A 20242-nucleotide genomic window follows, 5' to 3' on the forward strand; every position below is an offset into this window, starting at 1 on the left:
ATTATGAAAATAATCACAAAACTGAGGATCAGGAGCATGAGAGGGAGAGAGTTAGAGGAAATGAAAGAACAATACTGAAAAATGGAAGTGCTGGTTATCTGGAGCCATAACAAGAATGCCAGCACCCACTCCCAAATTCACATCGCATAGTCCTTTTCAGCTCACTGATAAACTTTCATCTGTCTCCTTGTAAAAACCACAGTCCATATCAAATGCACCAAAGACCATCATTACTTGTATTTTGAAAGGAATGTAACCCAATTATAACAGGAACCCCTTACAGTCTTGGAACCTGTGAGTGTGAATGCCACTTATGTTGTGGTGAGCGGAAGATATTTGGGTGCATTGATAACCTAAAGAAGTAGTTACAGACAGATAATACACTGCACAGCTTTACCAGAAGCTGATTTGAATCTCCATTCTTTCACAGGACACCAAAATACCCATTGCCACTCTGAACTAGCTGTCTCCTTATCACTCAGCCTGTGAAACACCCAACTCCATCCTTCCCATAGGATTTTGACTATCTCTCTGTGCCATGGAGTGAGGGATATCTTACCCAAATCCCACTGTCTCTTCTATATATATATGCACAGAGAGGTATTCATAATCCTGTGGAAAGCTGAAGTAGTTTTTCTTTTTTCAATTTAGACTTATTAAAATTCGATTTTAATGCTTTTATGCCTTTCTGAGCACTTTAAAAGTGTGAATATACATTTGTTTTACATCACTTCAACCTCAGGAAAAATTCTATTGCATAAAATCTCAAATTCAGTAGTTCTGATTCCCCCCCCCCCCCCCCCTGCTCTCCCCCTGCCCCTGCTGTCAGAGGGAGTGGTACAGCGTACTGATGCATACAGTCACTGATCAACTGATCAAGCACTGTATGCATCCACCCAATTACTTGTTGAATGCAGTCATATCCCCTTCTTCCTCTATGGTCGCAGGTTCGAATCCTGCCTTGGGCATGGATGTGTGTGATGTCCTTCGGTCAGTTAGGTTTAAGTAGTTCTAAGTTCTAGGGGACTGATGACCTCAGAAGTTAAGTCCCATAGTGCTCAGAGCCATTTTGAACCCCTTCTTCCTGTACAGTTTTAGACCTCTAAAGCTCTCTCTTGTGTCATGGATATTACTAACTTATCTTTTAATGCATTCTATCATAACATCCCTTCTTCTATACCCAGATCAGAATAATGAAATGTTTGATAAACAGAGAACGATCTTTGTTGCACCTTCCATACTGTTCTCAGTCCTCCTGTTGCTCCACTACCTCAGATCTTGGATACAAGTGTCAGCTGAGGAAAATAATTGCAGAATTGCAGCCATTAATGGTACTGTTGGCCTTGTTTTGGTTTTATATATTGTTTCTTTGGTACTGTTGTGCCTTGTTTTGGTTATATGTATTGTTTCTTTCTCTATTTCTTTACTTTTTTGCAACAGAAGGTCTGAAACTAATCATCAAAGTGAGCAGTTGATTGATAAAGCCTTTATGATAGTGCATAGCAAATTCCATGCTGCACATTTAAAGGAAATATATGAATGTATTCAGTATTGAATCACAAGGCTGTTGCTGCTGCATCCATTTTACTGACTTGGAGTCAACATCACCCTCGTCTTCCGTGCTTAACTGTCAATCACTTTGTTATTCAGTTTCAGTAGTAGTTTGTTTTCCACATATTTCTTTTTTTCTGATTTTGTGAGGAACTATTTCAGTTGGTAACCTAGCATTCCACTTAATTTTCAGTATGCTTCTGAAACACCATCACATCTCAGATGCTTTGATTCTTTTGTTTCCCAGTTTTCCCACTACCTTACAGTGTTCTGCTGTTTACACACATTCTCAGAAATATTTTTCACAAATTGAAGTCCCCGTTTGATACTAGTAAATTCTTTTGGTGATGTGTGCTCCTTTTGTCAGTGCTTGTCTACTTGTCTTTTCCTTCTTGTTACAACTGCCATGCATTATTTTTCTTCCAAGGTAGAAGAATTACTTTCCTTCATATATTGTGTGGTTCCAAATTTTGATACAAAGTTTGTCTAACCTTATTCCATTGCTCCTCAATATGTTTATCTTTTTTATGATTTACTCTCAGCCCATTTACTATGCTTAGAAGAACATTCATTCCATTCATCTGGTGTCGCAATTCTTCACCACTTTCACAGTGCATAGCAGTGTATGTTCCTTGAAATTTTGAAGTTACTGTTAGATGATTTGACTTCTTTGTTAATATTTTGATTGACAACCAGGCAGATATTTTTAGGAATATTTTGCAACTTGGTGTTGCTAGTGCACATTTCTATGTTAAAAAAAAAATCAGCTTGATGATATATGCTCATTAATCTAGGCTGCATGACTGCCCTCTGTTGAATTTAGTACTCTCTATCATTAAATTACGAGGGCAGTTCAATAAGTAATGCAACACATTTTTTTTCTCGGCCAATTTTGGTTGAAAAAACCGGAAATTTCTTGTGAAATATTTTCAAACATTACCGCTTCGTCTCGTATAGTTTCATTGACTTCCGACAAGTGGCAGCGCTGTACGGAGCTGTTAAAATGGCGTCTGTAACGGATGTGCGTTGCAAACAACGGGCAATGATCGAGTTTCTTTTGGCGGAAAACCAGGGCATCTCAGATATTCATAGGCGCTTGCAGAATGTCTACGGTGATCTGGCAGTGGACAAAAGCACGGTGAGTCGTTGGGCAAAGCGTGTGTCATCATCGCCGCAAGGTCAAGCAAGACTGTCTGATCTCCCGCGTGCCGGCCGGCCGTGCACAGCTGTGACTCCTGCAATGGCGGAGCGTGCGAACACACTCGTTCGAGATGATCGACGGATCACCATCAAACAACTCAGTGCTCAACTTGACATCTCTGTTGGTAGTGCTGTCACAATTGTTCACCAGTTGGGATATTCAAAGGTTTGTTCCCGCTGGGTCCCTCGTTGTCTAACCGAACACCATAAAGAGCAAAGGAGAACCATCTGCGCGGAATTGCTTGCTCGTCATGTGGCTGAGGGTGACAATTTCTTGTCAAAGATTGTGACAGGCGATGAAACATGGGTTCATCACTTCGAACCTGAAACAAAACGGCAATCAATCGAGTGGCGCCACACCCACTCCCCTACCAAGAAAAAGTTTAAAGCCATACCCTCAGCCGGTAAAGTCATGGTTACAGTCTTCTGGGACGCTGAAGGGGTTATTCTGTTCGATGTCCTTCCCCATGGTCAAACGATCAACTCTGAAGTGTATTGTGCTACTCTTCAGAAATTGAAGAAACGACTTCAGCGTGTTCGTAGGCACAAAAATCTGAACTAACTTCTCCTTATTCATGACAACGCAAGACCTCACACAAGTCTTCGCACCCGAGAGGAGCTCACTAAACTTCAGTGGACTGTTCTTCCTCATGCACCCTACAGCCTCGACCTCGCACCGTCGGATTTCCATATGTTTGGCCCAATGAAGGACGCAATCCGTGGGAGGCACTACGCGGATGATGAAGAAGTTATTGATGCAGTACGACGTTGGCTCAGACATCGACCAGTGGAATGGTACCGTGCAGGCATACAGGCCCTCATTTCAAGGTGGCGTAAGGCCGTAGCATTGAATGGAGATTACGTTGAAAAATAGTGTTGTGTAGCTAAAAGATAGGGGAATAACCTGGTGTATTTCAATGCTGAATAAAACAACCCCTGTTTCAGAAAAAAAATGTGTTGCATTACTTATTGAACTGCCCTCGTACATTAATACTTGTTCCATAGATCATGAATTCATTTCTTAATGATGTGGAACATCTCAGTTTAACATAAGGTTTCTTAACACATATCCCCAATTACTGCTTCATATATAAAAGTTCGTCTGTTGAGTAGAAAGAATTGTCATTCAGAAATTATTTTATTTGGTTTTCAATCTTGATTGGTTATCTGCCAGACTGTTAATGCTCTTTGGTAAATAGCCAAAGACTTTTGTGGCAGCATAATTCACCCCTTTTTGTGCCAAAGCCAAATTTAAGCCAGAATAGTGCAGATCATTCTTTCTTCTAACATTGTAGCTAAGCACTTTGCTATTATTTTTGAATTGGGATAGCTTATTAATAACAAATTTCATAAGTGAATGTATGTATTGTGAAGTTGCTGTAAATATCCCTCGTTCATTAAATATATGTCTGCAAGGTGATCTTGGGTGGGGTCCAGCTGTTATTCTGGCTACACACTTCGTGCAGTGAATACTTTCTCTCTTAATGATGAATTAACCTAAAATACGATGTCACGCGAAACCAATGAATGAAAATAGGCACACTAGCTAAACTTACTGATGTGTTCATTATCAACATTTCCAATAACCCTACTGCATAAGTAGCTGAACTCAAATATTTTAGCAGATCGTCAATTCAGTTTCACATCAATGCACACACCCAGAAATTTTGAATACTCTGCCTTAGCAACAGACTTCTGTTCAAAGTCTATATTTAGCAATAGTGTTATGCCATTTACTATACAGAACTGTATATACTGCATTTTCTCAAAATTTAGTGAGAGTCCATTTGCTGAAAACCACTTAAAATTTTTCTGAAAGACATTATTTACAATTTCCTGTACGAACTCTTGTTTGTTGAGTGTGATTACTGTACTTGTATCATCAACAAAAAGAACTAGCTTTGTATCTTAATGAATATAGAGTGGCAAGTCCTCCTTAATATGTATTAAGAACTATAAGGGATCCAAGACTGAATGCTGTGGGGTACCACTCTTGATACCTCCGCAGTTAGAGGATCTGCTGATTTTTGCAGACTATCTGTACTGCTAGCTTCAGTCTTCAGCATTCTACCAGTTAAGTATGTATTGAAGTATTTATGCTCCCTCCCATCCATACCACAATACTTAAGTTTATCTAGAAGACTTTCATGATTCAGATAGTCAGAAGCCTTTGAGAGATCAGAAAAACTCCCAGTTGGTGATGCTTAGTTATTCAGAGCATTCAATATTTCACCAGTGAAGGAGTATATAGCATTTTCTGTTCAAAAGCCGTTCTGAAAACCAAATTAACATTTTGTTAGTACTTTGTTTTTAAAAATATGTGAAGCTACTCCTGAACACATTGCTCTTTCAAGAATTTTGGATAAAGCTTTCACAGGTGAGATTGGGCAGAAGTTGTCAGCATCAGACGTATCCCCCCTTGTTATGCATTGGTTTAACAATGGCCATATTTCAGTCTATCGGGAAAAATGCTCTGCTTCAGTGAGCTAATACATAATATTGTAATATGTGGCTGAGAATACTTGCTTATCTGTTGGGAACAAGCTATTAGTGCTCTGTTGGAAATGCCATCAGTTCCATGTGACCTTTTACTTGTGAGTGAATGTACTATTTTCCTAGTTTCAGTTGGAGAGGTGAGCTGAATTTCAATTTTATCAAATTGTATAGGTATTACCTATTAAAAATATTTTCTGTTTCTGACTTTTCATTAATGAACTTTTCATTGAGTTTGATAGAGAACTTTTGATTGATTTTGATAGAAATAAATCTTCCTGTGCTCCCAGTTGCCCTGTTTCCCTTATAACAAAATTCCAAATTGTTTTAATTTTATTATCAGAGGTATTAATATCGTATATAATGCACATACTTCAGGACTTTTTAATAACTTTTCTTAATGCAGTGCAGTAGTTTTTATAATGTTTGAGTGTTTCTGGATCATTTTTTATTTACAAGGTTTTTTTATCCCTTTAGTAAGCCAAGGCTTTTTAGATGGTTTATTACAGATATGTTTATTGTCTTCTTAGGGAAACTGTTTTCAGATATACTCACAAAGGTATTATGAAATAGGTTAAATTTTAAATTAGAATCTGGTTCCCTGTAAGCCTTGTCCCAATCTAACTGCTGCAACCTTCCTCTAAAATTTGTAGTTGTTAAGTCGTTAACTGAATACACTGTTTTGGCTGTTTGTGTTGCTATATGGAGCTATGTCATATGTTGTAACTTGCTGTGCATCATGATCAGAAAGACCCTTCTTAATAGGAAAAGTTTTTATTTGACTAAATTTATCTTGTTCTACAAAACTCTATCAGTATACTGCTTTCTTGTACTACCCGACTTGGAAAATCAGTAACTGATGTCAAATTAAAAAAAAAACCAAGTAATACTTCAAGGTCATTCTTTCTATCGGGCTCTTTCAGAAAATCTACATTGTAATCCCAACAAACAATAATTTTCTTCCCTCTATCTGACAGATGGCACAACAAAGAATCCAAGTGTCTCAGAACTAGCTGAAAATTTCCTAATTGGTACCTATACACAGCTACATTTATAAAAGTACCATTATTTAGTTTAAGCTCACAGGCACATGCTCCTATATGTTTCTCTACTCAATTTTTTAGTTTCTAATTTTTCTCATTATGATAAATTTTAACATATGTGGCAACTTCTCATCTCTCCACAGCATTTCTACTTAAATGTGCTGAAAGCTTGTATCCACCCACATTTACGTTTCCCATATCTGTGACTATATGATGTTCAGATAGGCATAGTACATCTGTTCCACCTTCAGTTTTTAAATCTTCTAAACAAACAAGAAGCCCATCTAGTTTGTTTTTTAATACCCTCGTATTCAGATACAATATACAGACACAATATATGAACATTACTTTTTACTGTACTTTTATGATAATCTTGTGATATACTAATATTGTTGTTCGTTGTACTTTTGCGAGAATTCTGTGATGGTTAAACATCTATAGCACCTGCCCGTGCAAGGTTCTCATTAACTTTAATTTCATTCAATGTTGAATCAATGCACACTGATTTTAGCCTAAAAAAGAGGTACTCCCATGAGTTTCAGTGCCCCACTCCCCTAAACATTTTGCTATCATCCTGGCCAGTTAACCCTCCCCTTTCCTGCTGAGATGCAGGCCTTGCTTTGTGAAGTCCCATGTATCAATAGTATCAACAGGAACCAAACCCATGCCTGACAAAGTAGCTGCCCCAATCAGCTGATCTAACTCCATATTGTTTATAATACACCTAAGATTGAGGGAGCGTGTTTAACAATATTATACTATGCATGTTCTCTGTCAAACTGTGCATTCGCATAGTAAAAGCTTGATAGGTGAGTGGATAAAACTGATTATTGCTGAATGTGATGCTAGTCATATGATGCAATGTAAGAAATAACCCAGTTCTGTGCTGTATTCAATTGAAACCAGCGTCTTGATTAATAAATTATTCCACCAAAAATATTTATACAAATTCCTTAATAGCTGAATCCTAAAAGGTTATTGTTATGCCTAAAATTTTCATGTCCTATGGACATATGATGTTCAGCTATGACTGACTTACTAGCTTTGCCACACTGACATGGTATTTTGTAGGCTATGGCTTTCTGCAAACTGAGATCATCCTTTACAGAAGAACAGAAGTCTTTGTAGGTGACTTTGCTTTGCTACAAAGCTCATTTGGGCTTTTGCCTTATTTTGATGCGATGTTCCCAATATACGGTAGGTATCCTGGACTTGAACAGCTTCTTATCCTCTTTATTTTGCAACTGGTTACGTTTACTCTTCTTTAAATCTGTGAAAATCTTTTGAGAGGAGTTGCGCTTTACCTTGAATGCACTTGTCAGGGTTGTAATTCATTTGTAAGAAGAGTCTCTATAAGACACAAGAATGCACCAGTGCTCAAAGAATGCTCATAGTGTGTGTGATGGGTAACAGAAGCTAGATGCCTGCAGAACGGATCTGTATGCATGGACTCCCAGTAAAGAGAATGCATTAATGGCCTCATCAATTTTCCAAGCATCTAGAGGGGTAGAGCATCTTTTTCCTCTTACTTAGCAAATTGGATATTTTGTGAATTGAATTTAGGTGCTGTAAAAATCTTAATACATCATCTTCTTTCTTAACATCTTTACTAACTGTGGGACCGCAATAAACTGACTAGAAAATGTTTGATATGTTTCCTATCTACTCATATGCTCTCTCTTCACAGTCTTCCATAAAAATGTGTTCTGTCTGAGGGATCATGAGAATATACATGACATCATCAATTTGTTTAAAATGCAGTAAAAATATGTTGATGATAGGGTATGATATAACAATGCCACATATTTTACTGGCTTTAAACTTGTTTGTTTATTTAACCTAATCAGATTAGGGCCTTCAGACCCTCTCTTATATCAGACCAGGTTTTCACACATCTGTATTTTCTACATCATAGCTACTGAATAGGCGTGTGTGTGTGTGGGGGGGGATATAAAATGGAAAACTGAATAAAAATTTGCTGCTTAAATAATTAAAAGGAAAATTTTGAAAGAATGATTGAAAACCATTGGAAGGTACACATATCCTTCTTGAACTCTAACTGGCTCTAGTATAAAAAGACCTTCAATATTCAATACATTTATTCAAATTTAAACTTACGTACTTCTTTTTCATCTTAACGCCATATTGTATAGAGCTTGGTGTGACAATACTGGTTCTGCGTTGCCCCTCTTCTGCTCGCGCAAATTATTCTTGTCTCCTTCGATCCTCTTGATGCAGGATTCTCGGCGCATTGTGGAGAGATGAACAGATGGGTATCATCGCCATGAATGTATGAATAATTTTTGCTGTCTCGATAATTTCTGAACAATACCAATGCGATGGAACTCATCCCACGTCCACCCGTTACCACTTACAGAGACAGACCGACAAATCTAAAGCAATTAAAAAATTGAAGAGCATTTCTCTACCTCTTTTGTTATCTACAGCACAGAAGAAAAGAACAAGGGAGAAAAGAAAAGAAATAATAATAATAATAATAATAATAATAATATGTTACATTACATTTGCCTCCACTGTGCACTGACATCATATGGAGTTGCACTGTGTCTGAGCTTATTTCTCTTTTTATGGGTTGATAAACCTTGCGTGTATGGGCATAGCCTTCATTTTACAGCCATTGGAGTTATCCTATATGATTACCAATTTATATAGGCATGTCAGCTCCCTTAACACATACATACATAAGTTGTCCTTCATAACAAAGTGCTTGCTGTAAGCACATAGTCCCATTATTGTCAGTCAGTATGTGCCCAGTGTTAAGCTTGCGAAGCATGCACGCACAGCTCAACGCCCATTGCTGTCCCTACTCGCTTTCACGTGATTAATACAAAGTCAGAGTGCCTGTTGTGTGTCCACATGGTCTTCACTGAACAAATTTGTGAAGCTCATGTTCAGCGGCACGATCCTTTGTGAAATCTTTGATGCGGCAACAACCGGTTTCCGTATCAGTGGCCCGAGAAATGTATTTCGCTCGCAGTTATTCATTGGGGACACCAGCCGTAAATCTGACATCCGCCAACAAGATAAGTTTCTTGCTGCTTCTACAATGTTGTCGAGCAAAGAAAATTCATGTTACATGAAGTATTCTAATTTTTTAGTTCATCATGCACACACTCACATATATCACATGCAAACTTAACACTTTGCAGGCAGGTTTCATATGTTTTTGCACTTTGTTTTTGAGTGTCTTTCATAATACTGCATTACACAAAGGTTTTGTAGTGTCCTTTCCACATACTATATGCATAACAAAAAAATAAAAATACAAGTACAAAAATAAACTTTTATATACATTGCAGTCTGATTGTCATTTTGTTATAGTACATTCTGTTCAATTATAATTTCGCCACATTGTTCAATTCCAATTATATGAGTACACTTTTTTGCTCTCGTTTGGTTTTACATTCTTTACTTAACATTCATACTATAATAGACTCGTTTTTCCTTTATGGCATAAACTGACATACATTTCATTCCAATTCACAGTGATTTCTTTTCGGAGCATATTTATCAGTTTTAAAGAATTAAAGAAGTAAACAATAGTCACTACAACAGATTCTATGTGCTGCTTAAATAACTACGCAAGGCCTCTCCTCTTTAGCATTTTCAAGGAAGGATCTGCACACTACAGGGTTGAGGAAGTTTCATGGAAAAGCATTCATGTGCTCAGTTACATCTCTTTACTAGACTTAATTGTGATCCCCAGAACAAAAATAGTTTGTTGTTTATAAATGTAATGTTAACCTGATGATACCCATCGTATCGAATACTTATTCAGTATTTAGAGTGCACCTCAGTATTTACTTGTTATGTTCATTGTATAAAGGATAATCATTTCATATGCTGAGCTATACAGAGTTGTGCAATGAGTGTACAATGTTGTGTACAATGAGCCCAAAACAGTGTTTATGTAAGTAGCAAACATGTACAAAAATTTCAATGTAAATCAGGTGTTTGATGCTTTCATGAGTAGTTGATGCTCACAGTAGCTGGGTTTCGACCCCTTGATTATTTGGTAGTGCTCCACCTTAGTTCAGCATCGTGATATGCGACGCACTGCAACTGTATTCTTCTACATGTATTTTCACACTATCACATTCATACATATCATAGACTTAACAACTATATTTACTTGTGGTGCAGCCCTTTCTTATGTTTATATGGTACCTAACACTTGACAAGCATTTATCTTTCTTCACTTCAGGACGTGTCGGTGCATTGTTCCCTGGAAGAAAAAACTTAATACTAACTTAAAACTAAATCTTCATAGATAAGTGTACAGTGGCTCAATGGTCACTAATACCTCTTTCATATATTCAGCCATGTATTCATTTACTTCAGTGTGCAGTCATGATATCACAAATTCATTTAATTTCATGTGTGCATCTCTACTTACTTTATAAGCATGAAAGATAAAGTGTATTATAGGCATGGTGCAACTTCATATTCAGCTTGTCACTTACACTGTACTCGCTTGTTTACCTGCAGCAAGAGTTTTCTGGTCCCTCAATTCTAATTAGTGCGTGCATTTTCAATACTTAAATTTTTAAATATATAGATATAATGTACACAGTAATGTAACTTCAGTAAACATTTTGTAGTTTAGTATCCCTTTCTGTGTAAATAATTCCTTAGCTTATCTTTGTTTGTGTGTATTGTGTAGATAGTCATAGTTGTAGTATAGACTCTCCCTTAATTTTCTATGTCCTAGTTTATGCAATAGGCTTTAAAAATGCTAGTGCAGGCTGTAGCTCATAGGGTTTGTTTTGGATGCTCCAACACTTTCAGCTGTGTCTGGTGTGCATGTGCCTGTGGTTTGTTGACTAGCTTTCTCCCTAATGAGCATGACTGCATCACTTTGTTACCACTGACTTAGAACTGGGCTATGTGCAAGGCGAAGTGTTGTGTTTAAAGTATTGTCGTCTCTAGACACATAAAAGCAAAATTCTTCCTTGTTACATCCACTCATCTTATCATTTACACATTTGGCATATAAGGGGGGAAAATTTTTTTTAAAAATCCTTAACAGCTAACAACATAAATTCTGGAATATGATTTTCCAGTGTCCTAAATCTAATATTATTGTACATCTGTACAACTTAGAGAGTATACAGCCTTTCTTTAATACATAAATGTTCTCAAGTCTTTGTGTGGGTAAAGGCCTTTTTCTTTACCCATGTTCGCGTGTGCCAACCTGTATGCTCCAGGGTAGGGGATTTTGGTAATTATCTATGGTCCGGTGTATATTAATTATTAATTGCCACTTACAGTTTAGTTTTCCAATTTTTCCTGATTTGGGATGTGTTTTAAGTGACACCCTTTGTCCCCTGTAAAACAGTTGTACATTTTAGCTTTCTGTCGTAAATTCCTTTCCTATATTTAGCCCAGGTTTCAAGGTTGATTACTGCTTGTTGTATTTTATCATCCAGTGATAATTCCAGTCTCAGTATCTTGCAATTGAACATCAGCTCATTTGATGTAAATCCAGTTGATGTATGGGGAAGGCTGTTAACAACTTGTAAGAAAGGAGTGACATATTCAATCCACTTTGTATGTTTACGAGGTATATAGGTCCTCACAAACCTGTTGAATTCCTTAAACACCCTTTTTTGTGGAGGATGCTTCGCGATGAAATTTAGATACTCAAAAGTGTTTGATTCAGTTGGAATCTACAAATTCTTTCCATTTACTCGCCACAAAATATGAGGCATTATCTGTTAACTTGACTTCTGGTAGTCCTACCCTTGCAAAATAATCCTCTTTAATTCATCTTATAATTGAACTGGCTGTAACTTTCTGTACAGCATACAGTTCTGCATATTTTGTGAAAATATACAGGCCTACTATATATTTTACTCCCCCTTTACCTCTGGGATAGGGTCCAGCCACATCCAACAACACCTTTTCTAGAGGTTTCTTAGCCACAATGGGGTGTAGTTCTATCTGTTTGGAGATTTTAGAATGTTTTGCTTTCTGGCAAACAATACAGTTTCTTACCACCTGTAGTACTCTTCATCTAAGGTTGGGGAAATAACAATATTTAGCTATTTTATCAGTCCATTTTGCAGTGCTATAATGGCCCCAAGTATTGTGTGTGTATGAGGTAAAATCATCCACATATTTCTCTGCAAACACATGCGTCATTTCTCTAGTTCGGGAGGTTTCCTATGGAACAGAACACCTTTGTGAATAGTGAAAAACCTTTTTAATGTTTCATCGCCATTATGTGAAAGTTTTGATCTTACCTTACTCCAGCATGTGTCTCCCTGCTGTAATTGCTCCATATGTTTGCACATGTGGGCATAGTATGGTTGGAGTGTTTAGTCCTCCATCAACATAGCTCTTATTTCACCTTCCTGCTCTAAAATATCATTGAATTCGTCTAAGCCTTGTGGTAGTCAAGAAAGAGCATCAGCTATTATGTTTTGATTGCCTTTTATGTATACTATTTCAAAGTTGAATTCTTGAAGATACATACACCATCTGGCTATCCATTGGTGTAGCAATTTACAAGTTAACAAAAACGACAGGGACTGATGGTCGCAGTACACTTTTGTGTGTTTACTCCAAAGGAAATATTCAAACTTTTAAAAGACCAAATTACAACCAAACCTTCTAACTCCGTGACTGAATATGAACGTTCAGCTTCGGATAAGGTGTGACTGGCAAAGCTAATTACTTTAGGGTTTGAGATTTCCTTCTTCTTCTTCTATCATTCGAAAAAGGCATGCACCCAGACCCTGAGTAGACGTATCAGTGCATAAACAAAAATCTTTCTTCATGTCTGGTTGAGATAAAATATTAGCATTTAATAGGGCTCGCTTGATGTTTTCGAAATCAGTTTGGCATTGCTTGATCCATACCCAAGGTCTGCTTTTCTGGAGAAGATTGAGTAAAGCATCACTGTCCATAAGTTGGTTGTGAATGAATTTCCTGAAAAATGACACTAGGTCCCAGTATGCCTTTAATTGTTTCTTGTTTTGCAGAATAGATCAGTTCCTAATGGCATCAAGTTTTTAAGGATCTGGCAGTATGCCTTCCAAAGAGATAATGTATCCTAAAAATTTACCTTTACTTGTCCAAAATTAGATTTCCTGAGATTTGCTGTTACTCTATATTCAGAAAAACAGCTCAATACTTGTTCAATTAATCTTAAATGTTGTACCAAAGTCGGTGTAGTGAGTAAAAGGTTGTCCAAGTATACTGTTACCTTACTGAAAAGTTCCCTAGCACTCTGCCAACTGCAGAGATAAATACACCTGCACTTATGTTCAATCCAATAGGTAATACTTGAAATTTGAAGCTCTTGTGCCCATATATGTAGGCGGTATACTTCTGACTTTCTTCATGTAGTTTTATTCGCCAATATGAAGACCGGAGATTGATTATAGTAAAAAATTTGGCATATGGAATTTCATAAACTGTTCCTCTAAATTGTCTGGGTATGTTCAGACTGGTACAATAATCTGATTAATATTATGTGTGTCGAGGACCAAGCACACCTTGGCATCTGGCTTACTCACAGCCAAGATAGGACTACAGTTAGGGGGAAACTATGGTTGTGTTATGTCCCATTCAAGGATCCTGTCAATCTCTTTTCTTACTGCTTCCCTCTTTGTCCATGGTATAGGGTATGAGGTAGAACAAAAAGTTTCATGAGGATACACTTCATTTTATATACGAAATCCTTAATAATACCTGGTCTTTTTTCAAACACTTGTATATGAGCATGTATCAGTTCCCTAAGTTCCACTTGCTGTTCTTTAGACAAGCACTTTGATTCACTTACCTTTGTGTTTATTGTGTCAACATTTATTTCTTCTGCTGACAACTGTTCGTTGCTGTATATGTTGACAAACATAATTATGGGAGTTACCAATTGAACTTCAAGGTTGTGAGTAACTTTAGTTTTACATCTATTAGTACTTCCCCTGATCAGGTCTATTACAAATAATTGGTTATTTACACTGAAATGACATTGGCCTTTTCCTACATTAATTTGAACTTGGTATGTCCTAAATGTATCCATACCATTTAAACAATCAATTATTAATTTCTCTACTTTCCAAAAATTGCATCATACAGAAAACTGTACGGGAATTAAGACTTGTGTGTTGATTTCTTTCGATTTCTGACCAGTGGCAGTTGGTACCTTGCAATTTTGTACTGGCAGTATGGGTATATGCCCATGTTTTTCCACTTCTTGAAAGAATCCCTGTGATATCAAGTTAGTTATAGCACCTGTGTCAAGCACAATGGGTACATCAAGGTCAAATATTTTGGCTTTAATAGTAGCTTGTACCTTGCTCTATGACAAGTTTTTCTGCGTACCCTCATTACCTTGATACAGATCATCTCTCACATCATTACCATGATCGTATCTGATAAAGCAAGTCTTGATGAAGCTCGTGCCCCCACTCCCCTCCAAGGTCACAGAATGGGGGCCTACCATGACCAGTTCAAGTTTTGCAGGATCGCGGTGGCATCGATCTCTAGGTTACACGTAACTTCCACTATGTTGACCCTTGGTGTTTGGTTACGCCAATTAGTGTCCTGAGAGGCTCTCAACTGAAATTCTTGTTGCCTCTGCATGTTATTTGCTGGGTGTATACGACCCAGGACAACCAGGAGATCGAGGAAAAACTCGGGAATTTTTTCATCAGCGAGAAAACCGGGAAAAACTCGGGAATTGTTTAGAATTCCGGGAATTTTTCTTTATTTTAGTTTTCAGTTACATTTTTGTGATTTTGTCTGGTAAGAACCAATATTCTAAAAAAGGATATTACTGCATCCCGCTACTGCAGAAAAAACCTGAAGATAAAACTTAAGCTGCAAAGGAAATGCACCGTATACAACAACAAAACAGTGCTCATACAAGCGTCTGCCAACAGCAAAGTGTGTCAAAGGCTTTAGGAAGACTATGCAATGCTTTATAACAACAAATTGCCTCCGATGAGCATGACGTGACAACTGTTTAAATTAAATTTGTTTGAGAAGTTGCGGGTGGGCTCTTGCACATGTGCAGTTGAGTCGTGTATGAGTAGTACCTTCTCCCACTTCTGGTCACAGAAGTGTGGCTGGGCGCCACTACTTAATATTTCCCTGGTTCGGAAATCTGTGGCTGATGCACAGAGCAGTCTGAGTTGTGGATGGGAGATGGGTCATCTCCACGTGACCTGTGTTTATGTTCAGTGATTTTGTTGTTTCCTCTTCGTTTATTGCTCTCACGTAAAATGTTAACAAAATGAATTTTTGTGGCCGGGAGCTATAAAATGAATTAAATACGTTCCCATAATACGGAAGGCTAAAATATGTTATTAGTTTCAGAATTTATTTCCACCTTTCTGACAGTCAGGCATTAAGGCCTTATGGAACAATGAAGTTATTTTTGCCAGTTTGCTAAAGAGATAAGCTTTTATTAATCTTTTCTGCTGAGGCAGTCAATTTATTTGAAACGAAGTGTTTAATTTCGCATTATTGGCTAGTTTCAACTGTTCACTGCATTTCAAGTGCACGTATGGCATTATGCCATAATAAAGAACCAAACATGAGATAATACAGTACTGATACTCGAAGAAAATTTACATATGAATGTGCATTTTAATCCGAATTATGCATTTTAGTATTGTTCACGAAATTCCAACGCTCTTGAAGTATCCTCTTTTGTCTTGATTCTTTTATGTCATAATGTAAGATCTTTTAATGTTTTACATGTATGAACATAAGTGCTTCCTGCGTCATTGTAGCTGCGCAAGCGCGGTGACGCATGTTATCTGGCGCTCTGTTGCAACTGCTGAAACGAACCTATTTGTAACAGGTCGCGGGAAAATATTGCGAATGGTGGTTTGAAAAATGTTACATTCAAAGCAGATTTCCTTTTAGGTAAGATGAAATGTGTGTGAGAATGTACGATGAATTTCTTAAATCACAAAGCGTTTGACTCTCGTTTAAAACTCAACTCTTTGAGGATGACCATTTAGAAGAATTTCGAGCCCAGATGATCAGACATTTACGTCGTTATTAAAAATTTTACTGGCGCATTTGTGTGATGTATCTTAAAGTGTAACACGCGCAAAAAAAAAAAATCAACATTATATGTGGAAGCTTAGCTTTTCTTCCAGCTTATTAAACTTCAAGACCAATATTATATGTGAATGCTATGTACCAGGTGATCAAAAAGTCAGTATAAATTTGAAAACTTAATAAACCACAGAATAATGTAGATAGAGAGGTAAAAATTGACGCACATGCTTTGAATGACATGGAGTTTTATTTGATAGATGCGTGAAAGATCCTTTCCATGTCCTTTTCCTTCACCCTTCTTCCTTCCCCTTCAGTCCTGCCTGAAGAAGGATCCACTGGCTCTGAAATATTGCCAAATTACATCCGTCTTTTATGTGTGTGTTCAGTCACCACTTGGTGAGTAGATTTTTAATCTACCCAATTAAATAGTTTTGTCAATAATTGATTGTTTTCGGTGTTATGTATGTGTGCTTTGATTGGTTACAATACTATCATCATCTGTTGTGTATTAGACGGAAAATCGTTTATGTATACAAGGAACAATAGTGGACCTAAGATTGAGCCTTGGGGAACACCATACATGATTTCTTCTTAGTCAGACTACATTGGTTGAATTATTAAGCACAACTTTCTGCATTCTTTCAGTTAGATATGACGTTATCCTTTGTTTGGCTATACCATCAATCCCATAAAATCCCACTTTATGTAGGAGAATTTTGTGATTCACACACTTGGATGCCTTAGATACATGACAGTAAATACCAACTGGTGCTAAGTGAACATGTAAATAAATGGCATACTAGTAAATGGCATATTCAGTAGAGCAAGTCTTCAGAAATCCAAACTGTGATTTACTGAGAATATTACTGTTGCTCAGGTGATGTACTATTCTAGAATATATCACCTTAGAAATTTTGGAAATTATGTCAATAGTAAAACAGGTCAGTAGTTATTAACATCTCTCCTATAACCCTTTCTTAAAAAGGAATTCGACAATACCATATTTCAGTCCCTGGAAAAATGCCTTGAGTTAATGATCCATTACATATTATATGCTTATTATATGCTAACAAATCTTTAGCACTCAATTGGAGACACCATCCAATCCAGGTGAGCTTTTATTTTAGAGAGAATATATAATTTTCTTAATTTCAGAAGGCGAAATTGGTAATACATTCATATGATCGAATTTTATGAGAGTTGCTTTTTCAACATACTGCCATGATTTTTCTCTTGAACTGCTTGCCCTATACTTTGTACTATATATAATAAATCTCTATTAAGTATATTTGCTATATATGACTCATCATTTACAGCATTTTCTATTGGTTGCAGGTGGTTATAGAGCTCAGTGTAGCACCCTTAGATGAAGAACCTGAATGGTATTATCTGAGTGCACATGAAGAAATTCTTCCCTCCCATGGGGTGAGTATGTTTTAGCTATCATCAGTTAACACTGAAAATTACACTTCATCCAAGAGTGGTTCATATTATAACACTGAAAAATGTGATGAAAATTTTAAATGATTTTCAAGAATTTTGAAAAGTAATAATTGTGGTTTTGAGAAATCTCAATCAAAAACGAGGAGAAACATTTTGTACTGCAGAATAGCAACATGCTATAGTGGCTACTAGAATTCACTTTTTTTAAATTTCTATTAATTAATAAGGAAATACACATTGTTTAAATGTAGCCCTAAAATTGTGTTAGTGACACATACACAAAGAATATACTAGGTGATAATTTTTTTTCCCCAAATGGACTTGAGGGGGGGGGGGGGGGCGGGTTGCTTTTTAAATGATGAAATGAAATGCATGTCAGTATTTATTTTTAACACATTTGTTACATTTTATTTATTTGTAAATTGCACTTATGTTTTGCATCTGACAACGAAGTGAAAAACCTTTTCAACAGAACTACTACTACGAGGTGGATTCAAGTTCTAAGGCCTCCGATTTTTTTTCTCCGGACTGGAAAGAGATAGGAACATGTGCATTGTTTTAAAATGAGGCCGCGTTCATTGTCAATACGTCCCAGAGATGGCAGCACCATAAGGCAGATGGAATTTTACCGCCAGCGGCGAGAATGAGAACTGTTTTAAATACTTAAAATGGCGACGTTTTCCTTACTTGAACAGCGTGCAATCATTCGTTTTCTGAATTTTCGTGGTGTGAAACCATTTGAAATTCATCGACAGTTGAAGGCGACATGTGGTGATGGAGTTATGGATGTGTCGAAAGTGCGTTTGTGGGTGCAGCAGTTTAATGAAGGCAGAACATTGTGTGACAACAAACCGAAACAACCTCGGGCTCGCACAAGCCAGTCTGACGACATGATTGAGAAAGTGGAGAGAATTGTTTTGAGGGATTGCCAAATGACTGTTGAACAGATTGCCTCCAGAGTTGGCATTTCTGTGGGTTCTGTGCACACAATCCTGCATGACGACCTGAAAATGCGAAAAGTGTCATCCAGGTGGGTGCCACGAATGCTGACGGACGACCACATGGCTGCCCGTGTGGCATGTTGCCAAGCAATGTTGACGCGCAACGACAGCATGAATGGGACTTTCTTTTCGTCAGTTGTGACAATGGATGAGACGTGGATGCCATTTTTCAATCCAGAAACAAAGCGCCAGTCAGCTCAATGGAAGCACACAGATTCACCGCGACCAAAAAAATTTCGGGTAACCGCCAATGCTGAAAAAATGATGGTGTCCATGTTCTGGGACAGCGAGGGCGTAATCCTTACCCATTGCGTTCCAAAGGGCACTACGGTAACAGGTGCATCCTACGAAAATGTTTTGAAGAACAAATTCCTTCCTGCACTGCAACAAAAACGTCCGGGAAGGGCTGCGCGTGTGCTGTTTCACCAAGACAACGCACTCACACATCGAGCTAGCGTTACGCAACAGTTTCTTCGTGATAACAACTTTGAAGTGATTCCTCATGCTCCCTACTCACCTGACCTGGCTCCTAGTGACTTTTGGCTTTTTCCAACAAAGAAAGACACTCTCCGTGGCCGCACATTCAGCAGCCGTGCTGCTATTGCCTCAGTGATTTTCCAGTGGTCAAAACAGACCCCTAAAGAAGCCTTCGCCGCTGCCATGGAATCATGGCGTCAGCATTGTGAAAAATGTGTACGTCTGCAGGGCGATTACGTCGAGAAGTAATGCCAGTTTCATCGATTTCGGGTGAGTAGTTAATTAGAAAAAAAATCGGAGGCCTTAGAACTTGAATGCACCTCGTACTAAGATCTGTGTAGGACATAAAAGAAAGACAGATTCAACTCAAGTTTGATTTTGCGTTGAGTTTTGTTTATTAAACCCTAACAATAAAGTTTTATTTTTGTTTAAACACACACACCATTTAGATACAATAATATTTACAAAAAGCTAACCACCCTATACCCATAATTTACAAAAATATGCAAAATGGCTAAGCAGGCATGGCTAGAGGGCAAATGTAAGGATGTAGAGGCTTATCTCACTAGAGGTAAGATAGATACAGCCTACAGGAAAATTAAAGAGCCCTTTGGAGAAAGAGAGCCACTTGTATGAATATCAAGAGGTCAGATGGAAACCCAGTTCTAAGCAAAGAGGGGAAAGCAGAAAGGTGGAAGGAGTATATAGAGGGTCTATACAAGGGCGATGAACTTGAGGACAATATTATGGAAATGGAAGAGGATGTAGATGAAGATGAAATGGGAGATACGATACTGCGTGAAGAGTTTGACAGGGCACTGAAAGACCTGAGTCAAAACAAGGCCCCGGGAGTAGACAACATTCCATTAGAACTACTGACGGCCTTGGGAGAGCCAGTCCTGACAAAACTCTACCATCTGGTGAGCAAGATGTACGAGACAGGCGAAATACCCTCAGACTTCAAGAAGAATATAATAATTCCAATCCCAA

The 20242-nt window shown here is 37.7% G+C and overlaps 1 protein-coding gene across 1 annotated transcript in view; it reads left to right on the forward strand.

Moving 5' to 3' along the window:
* The window catches only part of LOC124594764 (regulating synaptic membrane exocytosis protein 2), a 1241912-nt gene that overhangs the window by 557744 nt on the left and 663926 nt on the right, over positions 1 to 20242 (forward strand). The window contains exon 10 of the mRNA XM_047133151.1: positions 17667 to 17756. Within this exon, the coding sequence (XP_046989107.1) occupies positions 17667 to 17756 (90 nt within the window). The remainder of the gene's footprint in view (positions 1 to 17666; positions 17757 to 20242) is intronic.

This window comes from Schistocerca americana, chromosome 2 (genome assembly GCF_021461395.2).
Source record: "Schistocerca americana isolate TAMUIC-IGC-003095 chromosome 2, iqSchAmer2.1, whole genome shotgun sequence".
Classification (NCBI taxonomy): Eukaryota; Metazoa; Arthropoda; class Insecta; order Orthoptera; family Acrididae; genus Schistocerca; species Schistocerca americana.